The 21,469-nt window shown below is 35.0% G+C and overlaps 1 protein-coding gene across 3 annotated transcripts in view; it reads left to right on the plus strand.

Moving 5' to 3' along the window:
• Nucleotides 1-21,096, plus strand: part of FKTN (fukutin) — a 184,537-nt gene extending 163,441 nt beyond the window's left edge. For 2 of the 3 annotated variants that reach the window (XM_065947477.1, XM_065947482.1), the window contains one exon: nt 19,179-21,096. In XM_065947477.1, the coding sequence (XP_065803549.1) occupies nt 19,179-19,394 (216 nt within the window). In that variant the 3' untranslated portion in view covers nt 19,395-21,096. The remainder of the gene's footprint in view (nt 1-19,178) is intronic. The other variant, XM_065947478.1, reaches the window with a different exon arrangement.
• The last annotated feature ends 373 nt before the right edge of the window (nt 21,097-21,469 follow it).

The following is a 21,469-nucleotide window of genomic DNA, read 5'->3' on the forward strand; positions in this document are numbered from 1 at the left end:
GTAGCAGAAATAGCCAAGGCTAATCAGAGACTGCGAAGTGTTGTGTCATTTGTAAAATGAGGTACTTGGTGTAGATGTTCTCTGAAGTTCTTTTAAACTTTTAATATTTTTATATTAGTACATATTTGTGGTAAATCTCTTTAATTACTATTGCCTGACTGGATGTTTTATCCCTTCTTAAAGATAGGAAATAGTATGATATCATAGGTTTTAAAGACAGGCAGTCTTAAATTAAAATCCTAGCTTTGTTGTCTAATCACTGAATAGGCAAGTTACTTAATATCTCTGAATCCTGATTTCCTCATCTTCACTGTACCGATTGTTGACAAGATTGGAGATGACACGTGTTATTATATGACTGTGTCTGACACATATTATGAATTTTACTTGCAGCTTTATGATGAGACTAATTCTGATTATTCTTCTTAAAATTATTATATATTGTTCACTGGTATACAGTTGATTTTTAAAGTATTATTTAAGCGTAGAGAAATCTTATATAGATAACTCTGTGTCAGCCTAGATATTTTTGGCTAAAAGCAAACCTATGAGATGCTTAGAAGGAAAACAGAATATGTTATATAAATTTATATCTTAGAAAGAACTAAATCACTGTAGAGATCATTTATTTTTTTTCCCAGTATTCTCTGCAGTAGAGGTGATCTGTGGTGGTTGTACTTTGGATGTTTAAGGCAAAATCTCTTCATATGTGCCTTCTTCTTCCAGTCATTAAATTTTGAGCTATTTTTTTTGGTAATAGCTTAACTGAAGTATATTTTACACACTATACAATTCATCCATGTAAAGTGTTCAGTTCAGTGGTTTTTAGCACAGAGATGTGCTGCTGTTACCACAATTGATATTAGAACATTTTTGTCACCCCAAAATAAACCTCATACCCATTAGCATTCCCTTCATGTTTTTCCTCATTCTGGTCAACTGTAGGCAACCAGTGATCTGCTTTATGTCTATAAATCTGTCTGTTCTAATATTTCATGTAAGTGAAGTCTTAAGCATTGGACCACTGGGGAAGTCCTCCCCAAAAAAATCTTTTTAGAAAATGATTTCTCTTAGAACTGCATTTGGGACAGTATATGTGGTTATTATCTAACTGTATGTTATTGTTTGATATTTGTTGAGACTTCATTTTTATTCTGTTACTGATGAAATTGTAATTATTATTTGTATGTGTGAAAAGTAAATATATTCTTTATTTTGAAGGCATAGGGAGTCTACTTTTATCTACATATATACTTGTTCGTTATGTTTCAGATGTATGGTTACATTTTCCCTGTCTCATCTATTAATTTTCTTCCTTTCAGAGAGAAGTATGTTTAATTTATCCTTTCTTCTCCTCTTGTTGTTTTTTCTTCTCTTCTTTCCCTCCCTCCTGTCTTTTTATCCTCCTTTCCTTTCTTCCATAGCTCAAGCAAGCTGAACATTCTTTGAATGTTCTGTCCTTGTGGGGGAGGGGGGTTCCCAGTTTCTTTCAAGGAGGACTTAGTTCTACTTTTCCTACTTTCAAAAGTCCTTTGTGATTATTAAAACTCAAGTCTCAGAGGAAAGAAACTTGTGCCAACTGAGACTCTTGGTATGGGGGAGGCACATGGGCTTTGGAATTAGACAGGTATATGTTAAAATCTAGGCTTCACAATTTTGAGTAAGTCATTTGTTTCTCAGACTAGAATTATACATAACCCAGGGGATATATTTTGATATTATGTACAGTCATATTATAAATATGATACATTATGTATCATTGATTAAGCTTAATGTTAATTTATTTTAAATGCTTTAAAGTTGAATAGCAATATATTATGGAATAGAATCCAAAATTCATGTACGTTTTTAAGATAAAAAATGACATATTTGGCTTGTTTTTGGTTATTTTTTTGGCTATTGGGATATTTGTATATTGGGATATATTTGACTGTTGGAATTCCCTGATAGCTCAATTGGTAAAGAATCCTCCTGCAATGCAGGAGACCCAGATTCGATTCCTGGATCAGGAAGATCTGCTGGAGAAGGGATAGGCTACCCACTTCAGTATTCTTGGGCTTTCGTTGTGGCTCAGCTGGTAAAGAATCTGCCTGCAATGCAGGAGACCTGAGTTCGATCCCTGGGTTGGGAAGATCCTCTGGAGAAGGGAAAGGCTACCTGCTCCAGTATTCTGGCCTGGAGAATTCCATGGACTGTATATCTGTGGGGTTGCAAAGAGTTGGACACAACTGAGCGACTTTCACTTCACTTGGTTATTTTGGCCAAGTTTAATTTCTCCCACCAGAGACAACTCGAGAAAAGTTTCAGAAGCATGAAATATCTTTTGGTTCCTCAGTGTAAGACATCATGTGAAATAGTGTAATTGTGAAATAAAGCAAAAGGAGACTGGAGTGGTCAAGAATGATTAAAACTGAAAAGAGGCTGTTGAATTTTGAAATTAAGAGGTATTTGGTAACCTTGGTAAAAGTAGTTTCAATGAACTGTTAGAGAATAGAAAAATATTTTTAATAGACTAGGTGAATAAGAGGAAGTAAAGACAAAGAGTGTAAACTACTTTAAAGGGGTTTAGAGTTGAAACAAAAACAACTTGGGAGAGCAGTTTGGCAATATCTGACAAAGTTGAAGATTTATGTATCTTGTAAATTAGTAATTCCATTTCTAGTTATAACCTATATGAGTCTTGCAAGGTATACAGTACAGAGCCCAGCTTTATCAGGATCTCTTAAAAAATGTTTTAGCAAAGAATAATTTACAAGAAACTTAGGAATGAGCTCCTTTAAAAATAAAAAAAAATCAACTTTATTGTAGTATAAGTTGCATAATAAAATGCACTCATTCTAGAGTTTCAGTAAACTTGTATACCTTTGTAACCAGCACCACGACCAAGATATGGGATGTTTCCATTACTTGAATAAGTTGCTTGTGCTCTACTCAAGTAAATCCCAACCAGCACCCATGATGAAATCATACAGTATGCATCTTTGGTGTCTGGCTTCTTTAGCTCAGCAGAAGGGTTTTGAGATTTACCCATGTTGTTGCATATTCTTTTTTATTGCTAAGTAGCATTATATTCCACAATTTGTTTATCTAAGGAGAGTAAAAAAAGTTGGCTTAAAACTCAGTGTTCAGAAAACTAAGATCATGGCATCTGGTCCCATCACGTCATGGCAAATAGATGGGAAAACAATGGAAACAGTGACAGACTTTATTTTTTGGGGCTTCAGAATCACTGCTGATGATAACTGCAGCCATGAAATTAAAAGACACTTGCTCCTTGGAAGAAAAGTTATTACCAACCTAAATAGCATATTAAAAAGCGGAGAAATTACTTTGCCAACAAAGGTGTGTGTAGTCAAAACTGTGGTTTTTCCAGTAGTCATGTATGGATGTGAGAGTTGGACTATAAAGAAAGCTGAGCGCCGAAGAATTGATGCTTTTGCACTGTGGTGTTGGAGAAGACTCTTGAGAGTCCCTTGGACAGCCAGGAGATCAGCAGTCCATCCTAAAGGAAATCAGTCCTGAACGTTCATTGGAAGGACTGATGCTGAAGCTGAAACTACTGGCCACCTGATGCAAAGAACTGACTCATTTGAAAAGACCCTGATCTGGAAAGATGGTAGGTGGGAGGAGAAGGGGATGACAGGGTGAGATGGTTGGATGGCATCATCGACTCAATGGACCCGAGTTTGAGTAAGCTCGGGTAGTTGGTGATGGACAGGGAGGCCTGGCATGCTGCAATCCATGGGGTCACAAAGAGTCAGACATGACTGAGCGACTGAACTGAATTACCTGTTAATGGATTTTGGATTACTTCCAGCTTTTAATTATTTGACTAAGGTTGTTATGAATAAAGCTGCTATGAACATGTTTACTTTGTGTGGAGATATATTTTCCTTTCTCTTGGATAAATAGTAGAATTATTGGGTCATATGGAAAGCTTATGTTTAACTTTGTAAAAAATTTATCTTTAATTGAGGTAACGTTGGTTTATAACACACTAGTTTCATGTGTACATTGTAATTCTACTAGTGTAAAGACTACAGCTGTGTGCTTACCATCAAAAGTTTACTTTAGGGAATTCCCTGGTGGTTCAGTGGTTAGGACTTGGTGCTTCCACTGCCTGGGGCCTGAGTTCAATCCCTGGTGGGGAAACTAAGAGCTCACCAGCTGTGCAGTATAGCCAAAAGTTTTTTTTTTTAATTAAATATATTTTCCATCTGTCACCATACAGTTGATCTCCTTTACTCATTTTTCCCTCCAACTTTGTCAGCTTTGCCTATATTTTCAAAGAAACAGCTCTTAGTTTGATCTTTTCTATTTTCTTTTGAGTGTCTGTTTTGTTTCCATTCTGATCCTTACTATTTCCTTCTTTCTACTTCATGTTCTTCTTTTTCAAGTGTCTTTTGGTGTAAGGTTAGATTGTATATTTGAGATTTTTCTTGTTCCTTGAAGTAGGCCTTTAGTGCTATAAACTTCATTCTTAGTACCACTTTTGTATCATCCCATAGATTTTGGTGTATTACATATTTATTTTCATTTATCTTCAGGTAGTTTTTGATTTCTCCTTTGATTTCTTCATTGATCCATAGTTAAGTAACATGTTGTTAGTCTCCACATATTTGTGACTCTTTCCATTTTCTTTTGGTAGTTGATTTCTAGTTTTATACCACTATGATTGAAAAAGATTCTTGATCTGATTTCAGCCTTCTTAAATTTACTGAGACTTGTGTCCCGACATATGGTCTATCCTTGAGAAAATTCTGTGTGCAGTTGAGAAGAATATGTATTCTACTGTGTTTGGGTGGACTGCTGTATGCAAATCTATCAAATCTATCTGATTTAATGTTTCATTTAAGGCTGCTGTTTTCTTATTGACTTTCTGTCTGGATGATCTATCCAGTGATGTAAGTGGTGTATTAGAGTCCCCTACTATTATTGTGTTGCTATCAATTTCTCCCTTTAGGTCTGTTAATTGCTTTATATATTTTGGTCTTCCTATGTTAGGTGCATATATAATATTAATAACTATTAATGTCTTCTTGATGCATTGTCATCTTTATCATTAAATACTGTCCGTCTTTGTCTCTTGTTAAATTTTTTGACTTGAAGTCTGTTTTGTCTGATATGAGTATGGCTACACTTGTTTTTCTTTTGGCTGCTGTTTCTGAAGGATCATCTTTCATCCCTTCAGTTGAAGCCTACATCTGTCTTTGGAGTTGAGGTAAGTCTTCTGGAGCACATATGGTCGGGTCTTGTTTAATTCATCCAGCTACTCTGTCTTTTGATTGGTAAATTCAATTCATTTATGTTTAGGGTGATTGTGGCTCGAGGAGGACTTACTACTGCTGTTTTGTCTTTTGTTTTTTGACTGCTCTGTATCTCCATTGTTTCTTCTCCTTGTGTTTCTGTCTCCCATTTTGTTTGTTGGTTTTCTGTGATGTTCTTCTCAGCTGCTGCTTTTTCTCTGTTTCATGTCTTGCTCTAGATTTATGTTTTGTGGTTAACATGAAATCATAGATAATGTCACGTCATAGATAAAATCGTCCTTTTTCCATGGATAGCATTTTATCTTCTTTTACTTATATAAGTTCTATTCTTTTTTCTTCTCCTTTTGTGTTTTTGTTATCTCAGATTTCCATTTTATGTTGTGAATTTTGAAATAGCTGTAGTTATTTTTCTTTTCCCTCTGCCCTTTAACCTTAATGCTATAATTAAATTAAAAAAAAAGTATTTTGGTGTTGAGTTGCAATTTTCTGATTCTGTTTGTTACCTTACTGAAAATATTGTGTGCTTTTACCTTTTTATTTGTTAAATTTCTTGTGAGGCAGCCCTAGTGTTAAACTCCCCAAGTTTTTGTATGGGAACAAACAAAAGCAAATGATAACTTTACTGGATAGAGTATTCTTGGCTGACAGTTTTTAATGTTTCAGTATTTTGAGAATGTCATTTTACTTCCTCCTGGCCTATAGAATTTCTGCTGGGAAATCTACTGATAGCCTAATGAGGGTTCCCTTGCAGGTTACTGTTCTTTTTTAAGAATTCTTTCTTTGACTGACTTTTGACAATTTTAATATAATATGTCTTTAAAAAGCTCTTTTTGCATTGAGGTAGTTGGGTATTTTTTCATGGATTTAAATATCTAGTTCTTTCCCCAACTTTTGGAAGTTCTCAGTTATTGATTTTTTTTGTTAAAGATAAGCTGCTCCCTTCTTCCTCTCTTTTCTTTCTGGGTTACCAATTACCCTAATGTTGCCCTTCCTAAAAGAGTCAGATCTCTCTCATAGAATTTTCCCGTTTTTAAAATATTTTGAGTCTCTTTCCTCTCTACTTCTATCATTTCTAGATTTTTATCTTCAGGCTCATTAATTCTCTCTTCCACGTGGTTTGCTGTATTTCCAGTGCTTTCTAATGCATTCTTCTGTCTCGTTTAGTGTGTTCTTCAGCTCCAGAATTTTTGTTTAGTTCTGTTAATAGAGTGGATTATACTGATTTATTTTTTAAAATGTTGTATAAACCTTTCATTTCTGTCATAAACCCCACTTTGTCATGATGTATTTTTTTGTGCATTTGTCAGATTCAATCTGTTAATATTTTTCAAGTATATTTTTTCCACTGTGTTCGTGAAATGTATTTTGTTTGTAATCTGTCTGGTTGTGTATCATCATAAGACTAAACTTATTAAATAGGTTGAGAAATGTTCAGTTCTTTACTCTCTGAAAGAGTTTATGTAGATTTGGCATTATTTTAGGCATTTGATATAGGACAGTTCACATTATCTATTTTATTTGTGTTCATTTTGGTAAGTTGTACTTTTCACTCATTTCTTTTCTTTTTTTTTTTTTTTTTGTAGCCATTCCCTTCTTCATGGGAATCTTCCCCTCCCAGGGGTCAAACCTGGGTCTCCTGCACTGCAGGCAGATTCTTTACCATCTGAGACACCAGGGAAGCCCATATTCAATTTAAAATCGGTTGCTTGGATAATATGTAAATTATATTTTTTCTCTGTTTCATTGAAACTAGTTACATAAAAAAGGTGTGTGTGTGTGTCCGGAGGTGCGCACGTGCATGCATATGATGGATATCTAAATAAAAAGGTTAGTCTAGGTTGATAAGGTCTCTTGATATATATAATAACCACAATTTTATTATCACATTTGCAGCAAAGCATAATTCCTTGGCATTATTGAATACTCAGTGTCCAAATTTTCCCTATTTCTCCAGAGAACATGGATACTTATATTCAGTTTAAATTTTATTTTCTTTATAACATGTAAATCATATTTTCTCTCAGTTTAGTTAAACCTAGTTACATACAAAAGCTTGCTTTAGATATGTGTGTTTAGATGCATTTGTGTGTGTGTGTGTGTGTGTGTGTGTGTGTGTGTGCGTGTGTGTATGATGGACATCTCAATAAAGAGGTTGATATAGGTTGAAATGGGAAGAGCAATGCATTCTGAGAGAAAGTGTGTTAGTCACTCAATAGTATCTGACTCTTTGTGACCCCATGGACTGGAGCCCACCAGGCTTCTCTGTCCTTGGAATTCTCCAGGCAAGAATATTGGAGTGGGTTGCCATTTCCTTCTCCACACTCATTTCTTAAGTGTCATTTAAACTTTTGATTTTGTTAATGTGAAATTGTTAATAGTAGTTAATAGTAGTTCTTTGTTATCCTTTTTGTGTCTGTAGTGATGTATCCAGTTTCATTTCTGGTACTGATCATTTGTATCTTTTTCTCTTGTTTCAGATTGGTCTAACTAGAGGTTTATTAGTTTCATCAGTTTGAAAAATTTGGCCTTTGCTTTCATGTTTTCTGTTTTTTAAAATTTTATTGAAGTATAATCGACTTACAGTGTTGTCTTCATTTTTCAGATGTACAACAGGGTTATTTATATATATATACATATATTATTCTTTTTCAGATTCTTTTCCCTTTTAGGTTATTCAGTTCAGTTCAGTTCAGTCACTCAGTCATGTCTGACTCTTTGTGACCCCATGAATCGCAGCACACCAGGCCTCCCTGTCCATAACCAACTGCTGGAGTCTACCCAAACCCATGTCCATTGAGTTGGTGATGCCATCCAGCCATCCCATTTTCTGTCGTCCCCTTCTCCTCCTGCCCTCAATCTTTCCCAGCATAAGGGTCTTTTCAAATGAGTCAGCTCTTCACATCAGGTGGCCAAAGTATTGGGAGTTTCAGTTTCAACATCAGTCCTTCCAGTGAACACCAAGGACTGATCTCCTTTAGGATGGACTGGTTGGATCTTCATGCAGTCCAAGGGACTCTCAAGAGTCTTCTCCAACACCACAGTTCAAAAGCATCAATTCTTCGGCGCTCAGCTTTCTTCACAGTCCAACTCTCACATCTATCCATGACCACTGGAAAAACCATAGCCTTGACTAGACAGACCTTTGTTGACACACTAATGTCTCTGCTTTTTAATATGCTGTCTAGGTTGGTCATAACTTTCCTTCCAAGGAGTGTCTTTTAATTTCATGGCTGCAATCACCATCTGCAGTGATTTTGGAGCCCCCAAAAATAACGTCTGTCACTGTTTCTACTGTTTCCCCATCTATTTGCCACGAAGTGATGGGACCAGTTAGTTCTAAAAGGTCTTATAGGTCTTCATAGAACCATTCAACTTCAGCTTCTTCAGCATTACTGGTTGGGGCATAGACTTGGATTACCGTGATATTGAATGGTTTGCCTTAGAAACGAACAGTTTGCCTTGGAAACGAACAGAGATCATTCTGTCACTTTGGGGATTGCATCCAAGTACTGCATTTCGGACACTTTTGTTGACCATGATGGCTAGTCCATTTCTTCTAAGGGATTCCTGCCCACAGTAGTAGATATAATGGTCATCTGAGTTAAATGCACCCATTGCTGTCCATTTTAGTTCGCTGATTCCTAGAATGTCGACATTCACTCTTGCCATCTCCTATAACACGACATTGTAAATCAACTATACTTCAGTTAAAAAAAAAAATTCCCTCTGTTTCACGTATGTTTTATCATGAAAAAATATTTCATAACAAGATTTTAACCTAAAAATATCTCTTGTAGAACTCTGAAAAGGCAGCAGTTCATGAACACTCGAACATTAAAAAAAAATTAAGGGATAAAGGATTAAAAACCGAATAGAAAAATTAAAGGAAATTTATCAATAGCCAATTCACATAGAAAAGATATGAAGGTGTCCCCTAAACATATGAAAACATTTGAGGCTCACTCATTTGGGAATATATTAATGAAAATAACACTCAAATACCATTTCTTGTTTATTAGATTGGCAAAAATTAAACTGAACTGACTTCAGTTCAGTTCAGTCTAGTCACTTAGTCATGTCACCCCATGGACTGCAGCACGCCAGGCCTCCCTGTCCATCACCAAGTCTTGGAGCTTGCTCTAACTCTTGTCCATTGAATCGGTGATGCCATCCAATGATCTCATCCTCTGTTGTCCCCTTCTCCTCCTGCCTTCAATCTTTCTTAGCATCAGGGTCTTTGCTAATGAGTCAGTTCTTCGCAGCAGGTAGCCAAAGTACTGGAGTTTCAGCTTCAGCATCAGTCCTTCCAATGAACATTCAGGACTGATTTCCTTTAGGATGGACTGATTGGATCTCCTTGCAGTCCAAGGGACTCTCGAGAGTGTTTTCCAACACCACAGTTCAAAAGCATCAATTCTTCAGCACTCAACTTTCTTTATAGTCCAACTCTCACATCCATACATTCCTACTGGAAAACCCATAGCTTTGACTAGACAGACCTTTGTTGGCAAAGTAATGGCTCTGCTTTTTAATATGCTGTCTAGGTTGGTTATAACTTTTCTTCCAAAGAGCAAGCGCCTTTTAATTTCATGGCAGTGATTTTGCCAGGATGCAGTCACCATCTGCAGTGATTTTGGAGCCCAAAAGAATGAAGTCTGTCACTGTTTTCGTTGTTTCCCTGTCTGTTTGCCATGAAGTGATGGGACCAAATGCCATGATCTTAGTTTTCTGAACGTTGAGCTTTACGTCAACTTTTTCACTCTCCTCTTTCACTTTCATCAAGAGGCTCTTTAGTTCTTCTTTGCTTTCTGCCATAAGGGTAGTATCATCTCTGTGTATCCTATTTACAAGGAGAACTGGACACTTTTTCTTTTTCAATCTTTTCTGGATATTCTGGCATGTTTGTTTATTTTCAGTTTTTTCCTAGCTTTTTTGGCATATTGATATGAACTTTTACTGGTAGTTTCCCTAATTCCGTAATAGAATTTGTTGGTATTTTACTAAGGTTGTATTTGCTTTATAAATTATCTTAGGGAGGCAGTTACATTACATAGGGACAAAAGGTAGAGACAGGAGAAAGGATAGAGTCATGATATTTTCTGATATTTAGATAAGGAAGATCTAGAGTGAGAAACTGGAAAGAAGCTGCTGAAAACCAGATGGTATTTAAAGGAATGGTCAGTTATGCTGAATGCTTTTGAGAGGTGTCTTCAGGTCAGTCAGAGCCCCTGGAGTAGGAAATGGCAACCCACTCCAGTATTCTTGCCTGGAGAATTCCATGACAGAGGAGACTGGTGGGCTACAGTCCATGGGGTCACAAAGGATCAGACTTGGCTGTGTGACTAACACTTAATTACTTACTATTCACATAGTATAGTATTGTCGAATACATGAATGAGAGACAATGGTATTAAGCTCTTTGGGGGGTACAAATGGACACATAAACTTTGAACAAGACACAGACTCTTTCTTCAAGATGTTATTATCTAAAAAGAAATACAAAGCACTGTGCTTTTAAACTTCATGAGAATAGGGACCAAGTTTGTTTTATTCATCACTGTATCCCTAGCGTTGTATCTGGTGCCTGAAGTAGATTTTTAATATATATTTGGTGACTGACTGATAAATGACCAAAATGTTCTTTCATAGATCTCTCTGTGTTTAATTATCTCATACTTATTTATCTGAGGCTATACTACCAGATGAACAATTTACTTGCCCAGCTTACTGAAGAGATTTATAAAAATGAGGATCTGAAGATTTGACAGTCATTCAGGTTAATAATTATTAATATCTGAGTGAATGACATCACCAATTAAGAAGTATAGAGTGACCAGAAAACTTGGTTGAGTGTGCTATATTCTAGAAGCTTCATTAGAGGATGTTGGAGAGGTTTAATGCAATAGACACCTTGCAGTTACACTGCAAAGGATATTTGAATTTGGGCAGATGGAGACAGGAAGAAGTATGTTCTGGGTGGAGAGAAAGGTTAATTTTGCAAATTTTGCTTATACAGATATATTATAATAGTCTATGAATTATTCATGTGATGTAGAAGTTATGTTTATTCGTTGTACTCTATTCTCATTGCTATGCACTATAGAGGATATAAAAGTATATGAGTTCTATTTGTGCCTTTGAGGAACTTATATTTTAGATCATTTTTTTTCCGGGCATATTTTGAAATGATCAATATGAGATATAAAGAATGTGGAAGAGCTTCAAACAATTTCTTTAGTGGAATTAATTTATGTTTTAGGATATGTTTAAATATCAGTAGCTTTAAAGTTTTTAGATTCTTTGGTTTCCTTCCCTTTTTAAATTAGAGACTGTGAAGTCAAATGCTGTTTAATTTAGGTAATATGCTTTTTCTTTTAATAACTTGCTGAATGGAGAGTTTTATGTTTTATTTGTAGAAGAATAAGGGTTCATTTCATTTGTCACCATTATATTTGTGTCACCTTGCTGAGTCAAGCCCTCAGAAGAGGCTGAATTCACAGAATTCTGTCCATGAACCTCATAAGTCTATCTCAGCAGTAATTTCTGATGTCAACAGTATTCCTCAGCTGAGTGATGAGTCTACTGGGAGTGGAAATTCTATTAAAACTTGACTTTGAAAAATACTTAACTATAGTTCACATTCTCAAGAATTACTTTAGCTCCTGACACTCTTCTTTTCTGGATTTTATAAAAATACATTGCTGTTTTCCAGACAGTGGACCCTTGTTTGATCTGAATTCTTTTGTATTTTGTTGACAGTCCTTGAAGTCAAGCTATGACCAGAATAATTATGGTAGTACATCTCATTGTAACTGTTTATTCTAAAGAATAATTTTATCTAAAGAAATTCTTCTTGGATCTTAATCAGTAATGACATAAATTCAGATGTTAACATTGTATTTGGACTCTTCTCATTTTATATTCTCTCTAGGTGATCACATTCATATTTATGCCTTTACCTTTTACTTATATCATAATAACTTCCAAATCCATGTCTTAACATTTCTGGGAAAGTGTCTGTTACTGCACTTACTCCATTGCTGTTGTATAATTACTGATTTACTTACCTGTCTGACTAGTCTATAAGATCTTTGAAGTCAGGGATTACACTCAACATTCTTTTGGCAGCCGAGTTTAATGCACAAATCCTGTTAGTTTAGGCTTTGTTGGTGCTATTGTAGTTCAGATTTGCCTTTCTAGAATGTGATCCTTTTGGGAGTCTCAGTTTAAGCCTGAGTTGTACTGCTGGGCAGCGCCATCTTGCCTGAGTTTGAACTCCAACCTGTCTTCCCAGCATCAGGGAGCAGGCTGCTCAGCTCTTTGGCCTCCCAGCTGTTGTTCTCTCCTGAAAAGGAAATGCCAAGATAAATGTGAAGTTCATTTTGTTCAACTTCCTTTCTCTTAGGAATCACAATCCCACCAGGTTATACCTGTATTGGTTGTACTCCAGTGCCTTTTAACTGTTGCTTTATGTGTTTGTGTCTTTTATATTGATTCTGTTGGGATACTAGTCTGATATAAGCTATTTAGTCATGGTTGGCCTGTAGTTTATGTACATGCAGTAAAAGTATTCATTTTTTATTTGTTTATTTTTATTGAGGTCAAAGTGGCATAGCTAATTCAGCTATTTAAAATTTTTACAATTCAGTGGTGTTTAGTACATTCACAATGCTATGTATGTGTGCATTTTTAAATATCAATGATAGTACATTAGAGCTTTTTTTCTTTGTGGCATTTTCATCTAACAATATACAAGAATTTTTCCATATGACTTTATTATTTATTACTTTTAACAATTACACAGTGTTTATTTTACTTATACATTCTTCTTGTAATGGACACCTGCTTTGTCTCCAGCTCCCCACTAGCTGAACTATATTGCAGATACTAGGAATTTACTTTTGATTCCATTGTCCTTAAGAAAGCTGATTATATAGGTCCCTCTTGTGAATATTTAATTCCAAAAAATACCTAGTTTGATTCATTATCTGTGATCTGCTGGAGGAATTGACTCTTGAAAATTCATAGACTTTTTGGAACTTTTCTGAATCGTAAAGTTCTGCCAGATTCATTTTGGTTCCATGATGATTTCTTGAGCAAATCTAAATATCTCTGAACATTGTATATTTTGCCAGATAATAGGTTGGTACCTCTCTCCATTCTACCTCTCACTATCTCAATTTATATATGGAAAATTTTGGATGGCTAAAGACTTAGTATATTCCTCCCTACTGGCACTATTCTATACTTTACTGGAAGACTGTGACTTTAGATAGTGGCAGACAGCAGTATATTTAGCAATTGAAGTCAAAATCTGAGTGTTCCACGCCAGTTGGAATGGCTGCTATCTAAAAGTCTACAAGCAATAAATGCTGGAGAGGGTGTGGAGAAAAGGGAATCCTCTTACACTGTTGGTGGGAATGCAAACTAGTACAGCCACTATGGAAAACAGTGTGGAGATTTCTTAAAAAACTGGAAATAGAACTGCCATATGACCCAGCAATCCCACTCCTGGGCATACACACCGAGGAAACCAGATCTGAAAGAGACACGAGTACCCCAGTGTTCATCATAGCACTGTTTATAACAGCCAGGACATGGAAGCAACCTAGATGTCCATCAGCAGATGAATGGATAAGGAAGCTATGGTACATATACACTATGGAATATCACTCAGCCATTAAAAAGAATTTATTTGAATCAGTTCTAATGAGATGGATGAAACTGGAGCCCATTTTACAGAGTGAAGTAAGCTAGAAAGATAAAGACCAATACAGTATACAATCATATATATGGAATTTAAAAAGATGGTAATGATAACCCTATATGCAAAACAGAAAAAGAGACACAGATGTACAGAACAGACTTTTAGACTCTGTGGGAGAAGGTGAGGGTGGGATGTTCTGAGAGAACAGCATTGAAACAAGTATACTATCAAGGGTGAAACAGATTACCAGCCAAGGTTGGATGCATGAGACAAGTGCTCAGGGCTGGTGCACTGGGAAGACCCAGAGGGATGGGATGGAGAGGGAGGCGGGAGGGGGGATCAGGATGGGGAACACATGTAAATCTGTGGCTGATTCATGTCAATGTATGGCAAAAACCACTACAATATTGTAAAGTAATTAGCCTCCAACTAATAAAAATAAATGGAAAAAAAAATCTGAGTGTTCTAAACTTTTTTATCACTGATTAGCTCTGTGACTTTGAACAAGTTACTTAACATGTCAGAACCTGAGTTCTACATCTTTATGATGAGAGTAATGATAGAGTAGTTTTTAGATTACGTTTAAATAGAATAAAGTATCACACAGCTCTAGCACATGTTAAGTGCATAGTAGTAATAGCTATTGGTCATTTGTAGACTGTAAATGATACCTTGTCTTCTTATTTTCTTTTGTTACTAAATGTATTCTTTTTTTTTTTGCTTATGCTGCTCAATTGGCACTCACAAATGTATCTTTTATTATTGTTAAGGAGTTGTGTTCTTTTCCCTTAGTTAAGTGTAAAGTTATAGAGAACAGAATTTTTTTTCCTAGAATCTAGCTTAATTTGCTTCTCCTGAAGATTAAATTAAGAATGCATTCTGAACAGAGAACTTCAATATAGAAAATAAGAAATACAATAAAGTACTAGAGTCACAGAGCTGAAGACTATAACTGAACTAAGACATTTACTACAGGGGTACAACAGCAGACCAGATGGAAGCAAAAAGGATCAGTTAACTTAAAGACCAGACAGTAGACCTCACCCACTAAAAGCTGCAAAAAGGAAGAACAACAAAAGAAAGTGAAGATAACTTCGGGAATTTATGGAACAATCTCAGGACTAACATTCACGTAACAGGGCTCCCAGAAGGAGATAGGAGAGAGGAAGGGGCAGAAGAATTATTTGAAGAAATAATGCCTGAAAACTTACCTAATTTGGGGAAGAAAACAGACATGCAGATACAGGAAGCCTAGAGCATTCCACATAAGAGGACCCCCAAAGAGACCCATACCAAAACACATAATTGATGATTCTTTTAAAGAATATTAATTGATTTATGGTTGCACTGGGTCCTTGTTGCTGTGTGCAGGCTTTCTCAGTTGTGGCTAGTGGGGACTACCCTGAATTGCAGTGTGTGGGCTTCTCATTGAGGTGGCTTCTCTTGTTGTGGAGCACGGGCCCTAGAGCATGCTGGCTTCAGTATTCTGTGACGTATGGGCTTAGCTGTTCCATGGCATGTGGCAGCTTCCATGTGGGATCTTCCTGGACCAAGGAGTGAAATCTGTGGCCCCTGCATTTGCAGGCAGATTCTTAACCAGTGGACCACCAGGGAAGTGAACATTATAATTAAAATGGCAAAAGTTTAAGGCAAAAGAGAGATTCTTGAAAGCAGCAAGAGAAAAACAATGTGTCATGTATAAAGAAACCCCCATAAGACTATGAGCAGATTTCTCCAACAGAAACTTTGCAGGCCAGAAGGGAGTAGCATGATATATTCAAATTACTGAGGGGAAAAAAATTCCAGTCTAGATTACTCTACCTGGCAGAGTTACATTAAAAATTAGAGGAGAGTTAAAGAATTTTTCCAGACAAGCAAAAGCTAAAGGAGTTCATCACCACTACATTGGCCTTACAAGAAGTGTTAAAGGGACTTCTTTAAGCTTAAAAAAAAAGGATGCTAATTAGTAACAACAAAACATGAAAATATGAATCTCACTGGTAAAGAAGAATAAATATATAGGAAAGGTAGTAGCTTAATCACTTAAAAAGCTAGTATGAATCTTAAAAAATAAAAGTAGTAAAACCATAACTACAATAATGAGGGAATACATGCAAGATAAAAAGATGTAAAGTATAATATCAAAAACAGAAAATGTTGAGGGGAAGAGTAAAAATATAAAGCTTTAAAATTCATGTAAGTTGTTGTCAAAGTAGACTGTTATTTATGTAAGTTGCTATATGAAAGTCTCATGATAAATACAAAAAAGATGATCAGAAAGTAATCTAAGCATTCTAAAGAAAGTCATCAAGCCATAAGAGAAGAGAGCAAGGAATGAAAGTTCCGGAGAGGAACTACAAAACAGCCAGAAGACAGTTAACTAAATGACAATAAGTAGGGTCGCAGAGAGTAGGACACAACTGAAGCCTTAGCACACAAGCATTCACATGCTTATTAATTTCTTTAAATGCAAATTGTCTAAGTTCTCTATTTAGAATACATAGAGTGACTGAATGGGTAAAAGAAGTAAGTCCCATTTCTGTGTTGCCTGCAAGATATTCACTTCAGGTATAAGGAGAGAAACAGATGGAAAGTGAATGGATGGAAAAATATATTTTCTGCAAATGAAAGCCCAAAGAGAGTTGGCGTAGCTCTGCTTATATCAAATAAAATAGACTTTAAAAAAAAAAGACTAATTATAAAGAAGGGTAGTAAGTAATGATAAAGGGGTCAGTCTAACAGGATATATAACATTTGCAAATGTTTTGTTGTTGTTCAGTTGCTAAGTTTGTCCAATTCTTTGAGACCCCATGAACTGCAGCATGCCAGACTTCCTTGTCCTTCACTATCTCCCAGAGTTTACTTAAGTTCATGTCCTTTGGTTACAGATATTTGTGTATCACATAAATATATAAAGCAAATATAACAGACCTAAAGAGAAATAGGGGCCTTCCCTGGTGGCTCAGACAGTAAAGAATCTGCCTGCAATATGGGAGACCTGGGCTCGATCCCTGAGTCGGGAAAATTCGCTGGAAAAAAAAAACTACCCACTCCAGTATTCTTGCCTGGAAAATTCCATGGACAGAGGAGCCTGGTGGACTTCAGTCCATGGGGTTGCAAACAGTCAGACACAACTGAGCAACTAACACTTAGTAAAGAGAAATATACAGCAAAACAGTGATAGTAGGGGACTTTTATTAAAGGCTCTTTACTTACAGTAATGGATAGATTACTAGATGGAAAATCAAGAAGGAAACATTGCCTCAAAGGACTTAACATTGCCTCAGATGGACTTAACTACAGATTAGATAGGACATTCCATCCAAAAGCAACACAATACATTTTATTCTGATGCACACATGGCCTATTATCCAGGGTTCATCATATGTTAGATCATAAAACAAGTCTTAATAAATTTAAAAAGATGAAAATCATATCAAGAATCTTTTTCTACCAGAATAGTATGAAACTAGAAATCATTTACAAGAAGAAAACTGGAAAAATCACAGACATGTGGGAATTAAACAGAATACTATAGAACAACCAGTGAGTCAATGAAGAGATCAGTGAAGAAATTTAAAAAAAAGTACTTTGAAACAAAACTGGAAATACAACATTCGAATCTTATGGAATGTAGCAAAAGCAGTTTTAAGAGGAAAGTTCGTAGTGATAAATGCCTACCTCAAGAAATGAGAAAAATCTCAAATAAACAACCTAACTTTATACCTAAAGGAAGTAGAAAAAGAACAAATGAAGCCCAAAGGTAATAGAAGCAAGGAAGTAACAGAGTGGAAATAAATGAAATACAAGCTAAGAGGACAATAGAAGAGATCAGGGTAAGAGATGGTTCTTTGAAAAGATAAACAAGATGAACAAACGTTTAGTTAGACTCACCAAGAAAGAAAAATAACTCATGGATTCAGTTAGAAATGAAAGAGGACATTACAACTGTTACCACAAAAATACAAGGGATTGTAAAAAACTACTGTGTTACGGTGTGCACTTATATGCCAACAAAGTGGACAAGCTAGAAGAAATGGATATATTTCTAGAAACATATAACCTACCAAGACTGAATCACAAAGAAATAGAAAATATGAACAGACCAGTTACTAGTAAGGAGTTTGTATCAGAAATCAGAAACCTCCCAACAAAAGTCCAGGACCAGACAGTTTTGCTGGTGAATTCTATCAGACATTAAAAGAATTAATACCATTCCTTCTCAAACTCTTCCAAAAATAAAAAAATGATGGAATGTGTCCAAACTCATTTTACAAGGCCAGCATTACCCTGACACCAAAATCAGACAAGGATGCTGCAAGAAAAGAAAATTACAGGGCAATATCCCTGATGAGCATAGATGCAGAAACCAACAAAATATTAGCAGACCAGGTTCAACAATACATTAAAGAAATTATACGCTGTGATCAAGTGGGATTAATTCCAGGGATGCAAGAATGGTTCATCATCTGCAAATGAATTGATAAATCACATTAACAAAATGAAGGATAAAAATCATATAATTATCTCAATAGAGGCAGTAAAAGCATTTGACAGAATTCCACGTCCACTTACAATAAAAAACTGGGTATAGATGGTATGTACCTCAATGTAATAGAGGTTATATATGGCAAGCCCACAGCTAACATCATAAGTGGGCATTATGCCAGGTGAAAAATGAGACAAAGACAGATACACTATGATTTCATTTATATGTGGAATCTAAAATTTAAAAAAATCCAAGCTCATAGATACAGAGAACAGATTAGTTGTTGCCAAAAGGTGGGGGTTAGGGGTGGCGAGGCTTGGTGAAATAGGTTAAAGGGAGTCAAAAGTTCCAAACTTTCAGTTATAAACAAATAAGTCATCAAGTGTGTAATGTATAGCATAGTAACTGTTGTAATATTTGAAAGTCATTAAGAGAGTAGCTCTTAAAAGTTCTCATCACATAAAAAAATTGTGTGTATATGTAACTGTGCATGATGAGGAATGTTATCTAGACTTACTCTGGTGGATATTTCACTTTATATATAAATATTGAACCATTGTGTTGTACTCCTGAAACTAGTATACTGTTAAATGTCAGTTATACCTCAATAAAAAAATGTGTTTTGAATCTTTTCCTCTTCTCACTTTCTCCTTTCAATTTTGGGAAACAAAAGACATTTGTATTTAAATTCAAAATTGAACTTTTTTTTTTTCAGATAACCATGATGATTACAGAGACTGCTCTTATGCCTTTTGCTTGTTTTGAAGATACATTGAGTCGGATGCTGTTTGGCTGGCAGCAGCAGTTTTTACCATGTGAAAAGAAAAGTGAAACAAAATCATCTTTCAATGGTACTGGTTCATCTACCTCAAAACCTGTAGCTAATGCTTCAGAGAAAGTTAAAAAGAAACATAGTAAGAAGACTGAGTAAATTCACTTGATGAGCTTTAGAAAGCAAAAAATTTTCTTATCTACCTGTCAGATTGTGATAAATATTTCTTGTAAATGATGTAAATAAAGATTATATATAAGGATTGGAGGTGACAAAAAGAAAGAACTTCTTTCTGTTTCAGGGAGACTGTCCCTTTCTGGATTGTAATTTTCTGAGTGTTATGAGTATATCATGTGAAATTGTTTTTCTAAGTTATATATAAAAGATTCTATTGTGATTTTTAAAAGTTTTATATGGATAAAAGAAGACTGAATTTTTAAAAAATGTTAGAAAAAGTAAACCTACTGTCATTGCAAAATAACAAAAATTAAAGTCTTATTGTTTAATTTAGATATTTTCATAAATTTTTATTTGAATCTATTTGAGTTTTAGTTCAGCAAAATTGAACTTTTATTTTCACATTACCATTATAATTCCTAGATATGAAAAACAGTTCTTGTTTAATTTTGAGTACTGGGAAGAGTAAACTTTACCTAAATCACTTTATATTATGAATGAAAATAAATTACTAGCTTATATCTCAGAAGTGAACATTGTATTTTTTGCCCACATTAAATGGAAATATCTGAAATTTAATTGTTTTCTACTAGCATTTTTCAGTGAGAATACAATATTATTAGTCTTAATCTTAAGTGTGTTTCATGCCCTTGTTTGTACTATTTTCTTTTTTCTCAAAAGAAAATCAGGGGCATAATTTTTAATAAGTTACTAAGTCCATGTTTTGCTTTGTAAGTTTTGAGGAGCTTATTTTTTTTCTCTCTCATTAAAACACATTTGTTTTAACTGTGGGAGAAATTCTTCACAGCATTTTGTATATTCTTAAGGATTATTTAAATTAAAAAAATTTATCTTAATGTTTACTTTCTTATGAGTACTTCTCAGTTTTCTAGTTGAATGTCTCCTACTAGTTTTACATATGTTTGTTATGTTTTAATGTACATGTACATATATTACTAATTTTATTTTACATTAAAACTAATTACCCTTATGTGTAAATACTGAGCCCTAATGAGAATTGTCCTGGGGCATCTGACAACATCCAGCTAATTAAGAAGAAACAAACTAAAATCTTGTATGGTAGTAGTCTACTTGAGTAAAGAATGATGACGTTACATTTTGTACCTATTGGCAAAAATAATTACAATAATAATAAGTAGAAAAGTTATTAAATAATGTTAAACTTTCTTTATTTTATAATTTGAAAGTCCAGTTATAATTTTAAAAACTCTGTGACTGACATGAGTTCTGCTAAGACCATGAGCCTGCATAGAGTTAGTATGTATCAGGCATTTTGGGTGACATAGAAATATTTAAATCATACTTAATTTGGAAGTCTTGGTTTTTAAAATTTTTAAAAATATATATATAAACACCAGCAGGTATTATACTTGCTGAGAAAGTTTGTTTTGAGGGGGAGGACCTTTGATAACTTTGGAATGATAAGAAGTTAATTTTTTAATATTAAGTTAATTTTTTAATATTCTGAAAAGTCATTAAATATTTAAGGGTTCTGTATTATATTTGATACTTTTATAGTTAACTTTTCAGAATTAAAATGTTGCTAATTACTGGCTTAGTTTTGAAGCTTGGGTTTCACTGTAATTGAAATAGCAGGAATCTTATTTTACATGTGTATTAAAGATAAACTTATTGCAATAAATTATTTTTATGTTTTTTTCTATTTTTCTTGATGTAGGAATTTATAGCTCCTGTGGCCTTTGGTTGATTTGATATATATCCAAATATTACTGTCTGCATGAGATATACAAACTTTATTAATCTTTTCAAGTATCCATAACCTTTAATTCAAGACTTTTAAGAGCTCTGCTGGAGGACATGGCTTAGGCCTGAAACCTCCCACTGTTCATGCTGCCTGCAGAGACTTGACTGGATTTGCAAAGCAGATTGTTACACTCCTTACCCAATATGTAGTATGAATGAAGCCTGTGGGCCTGCTTCTCACAGACAGGTAGGTAGCACTGAGAAAATTAAGGTCTGGTAGGTTTTCTTAAATAAGAGGAGACAAGAAACTGGCAAGAACATGGGCTGGCTTA

The sequence above is a fragment of the Muntiacus reevesi genome, chromosome 10 (assembly GCF_963930625.1).
Source record: "Muntiacus reevesi chromosome 10, mMunRee1.1, whole genome shotgun sequence".
NCBI lineage: Eukaryota > Metazoa > Chordata > Mammalia > Artiodactyla > Cervidae > Muntiacus > Muntiacus reevesi.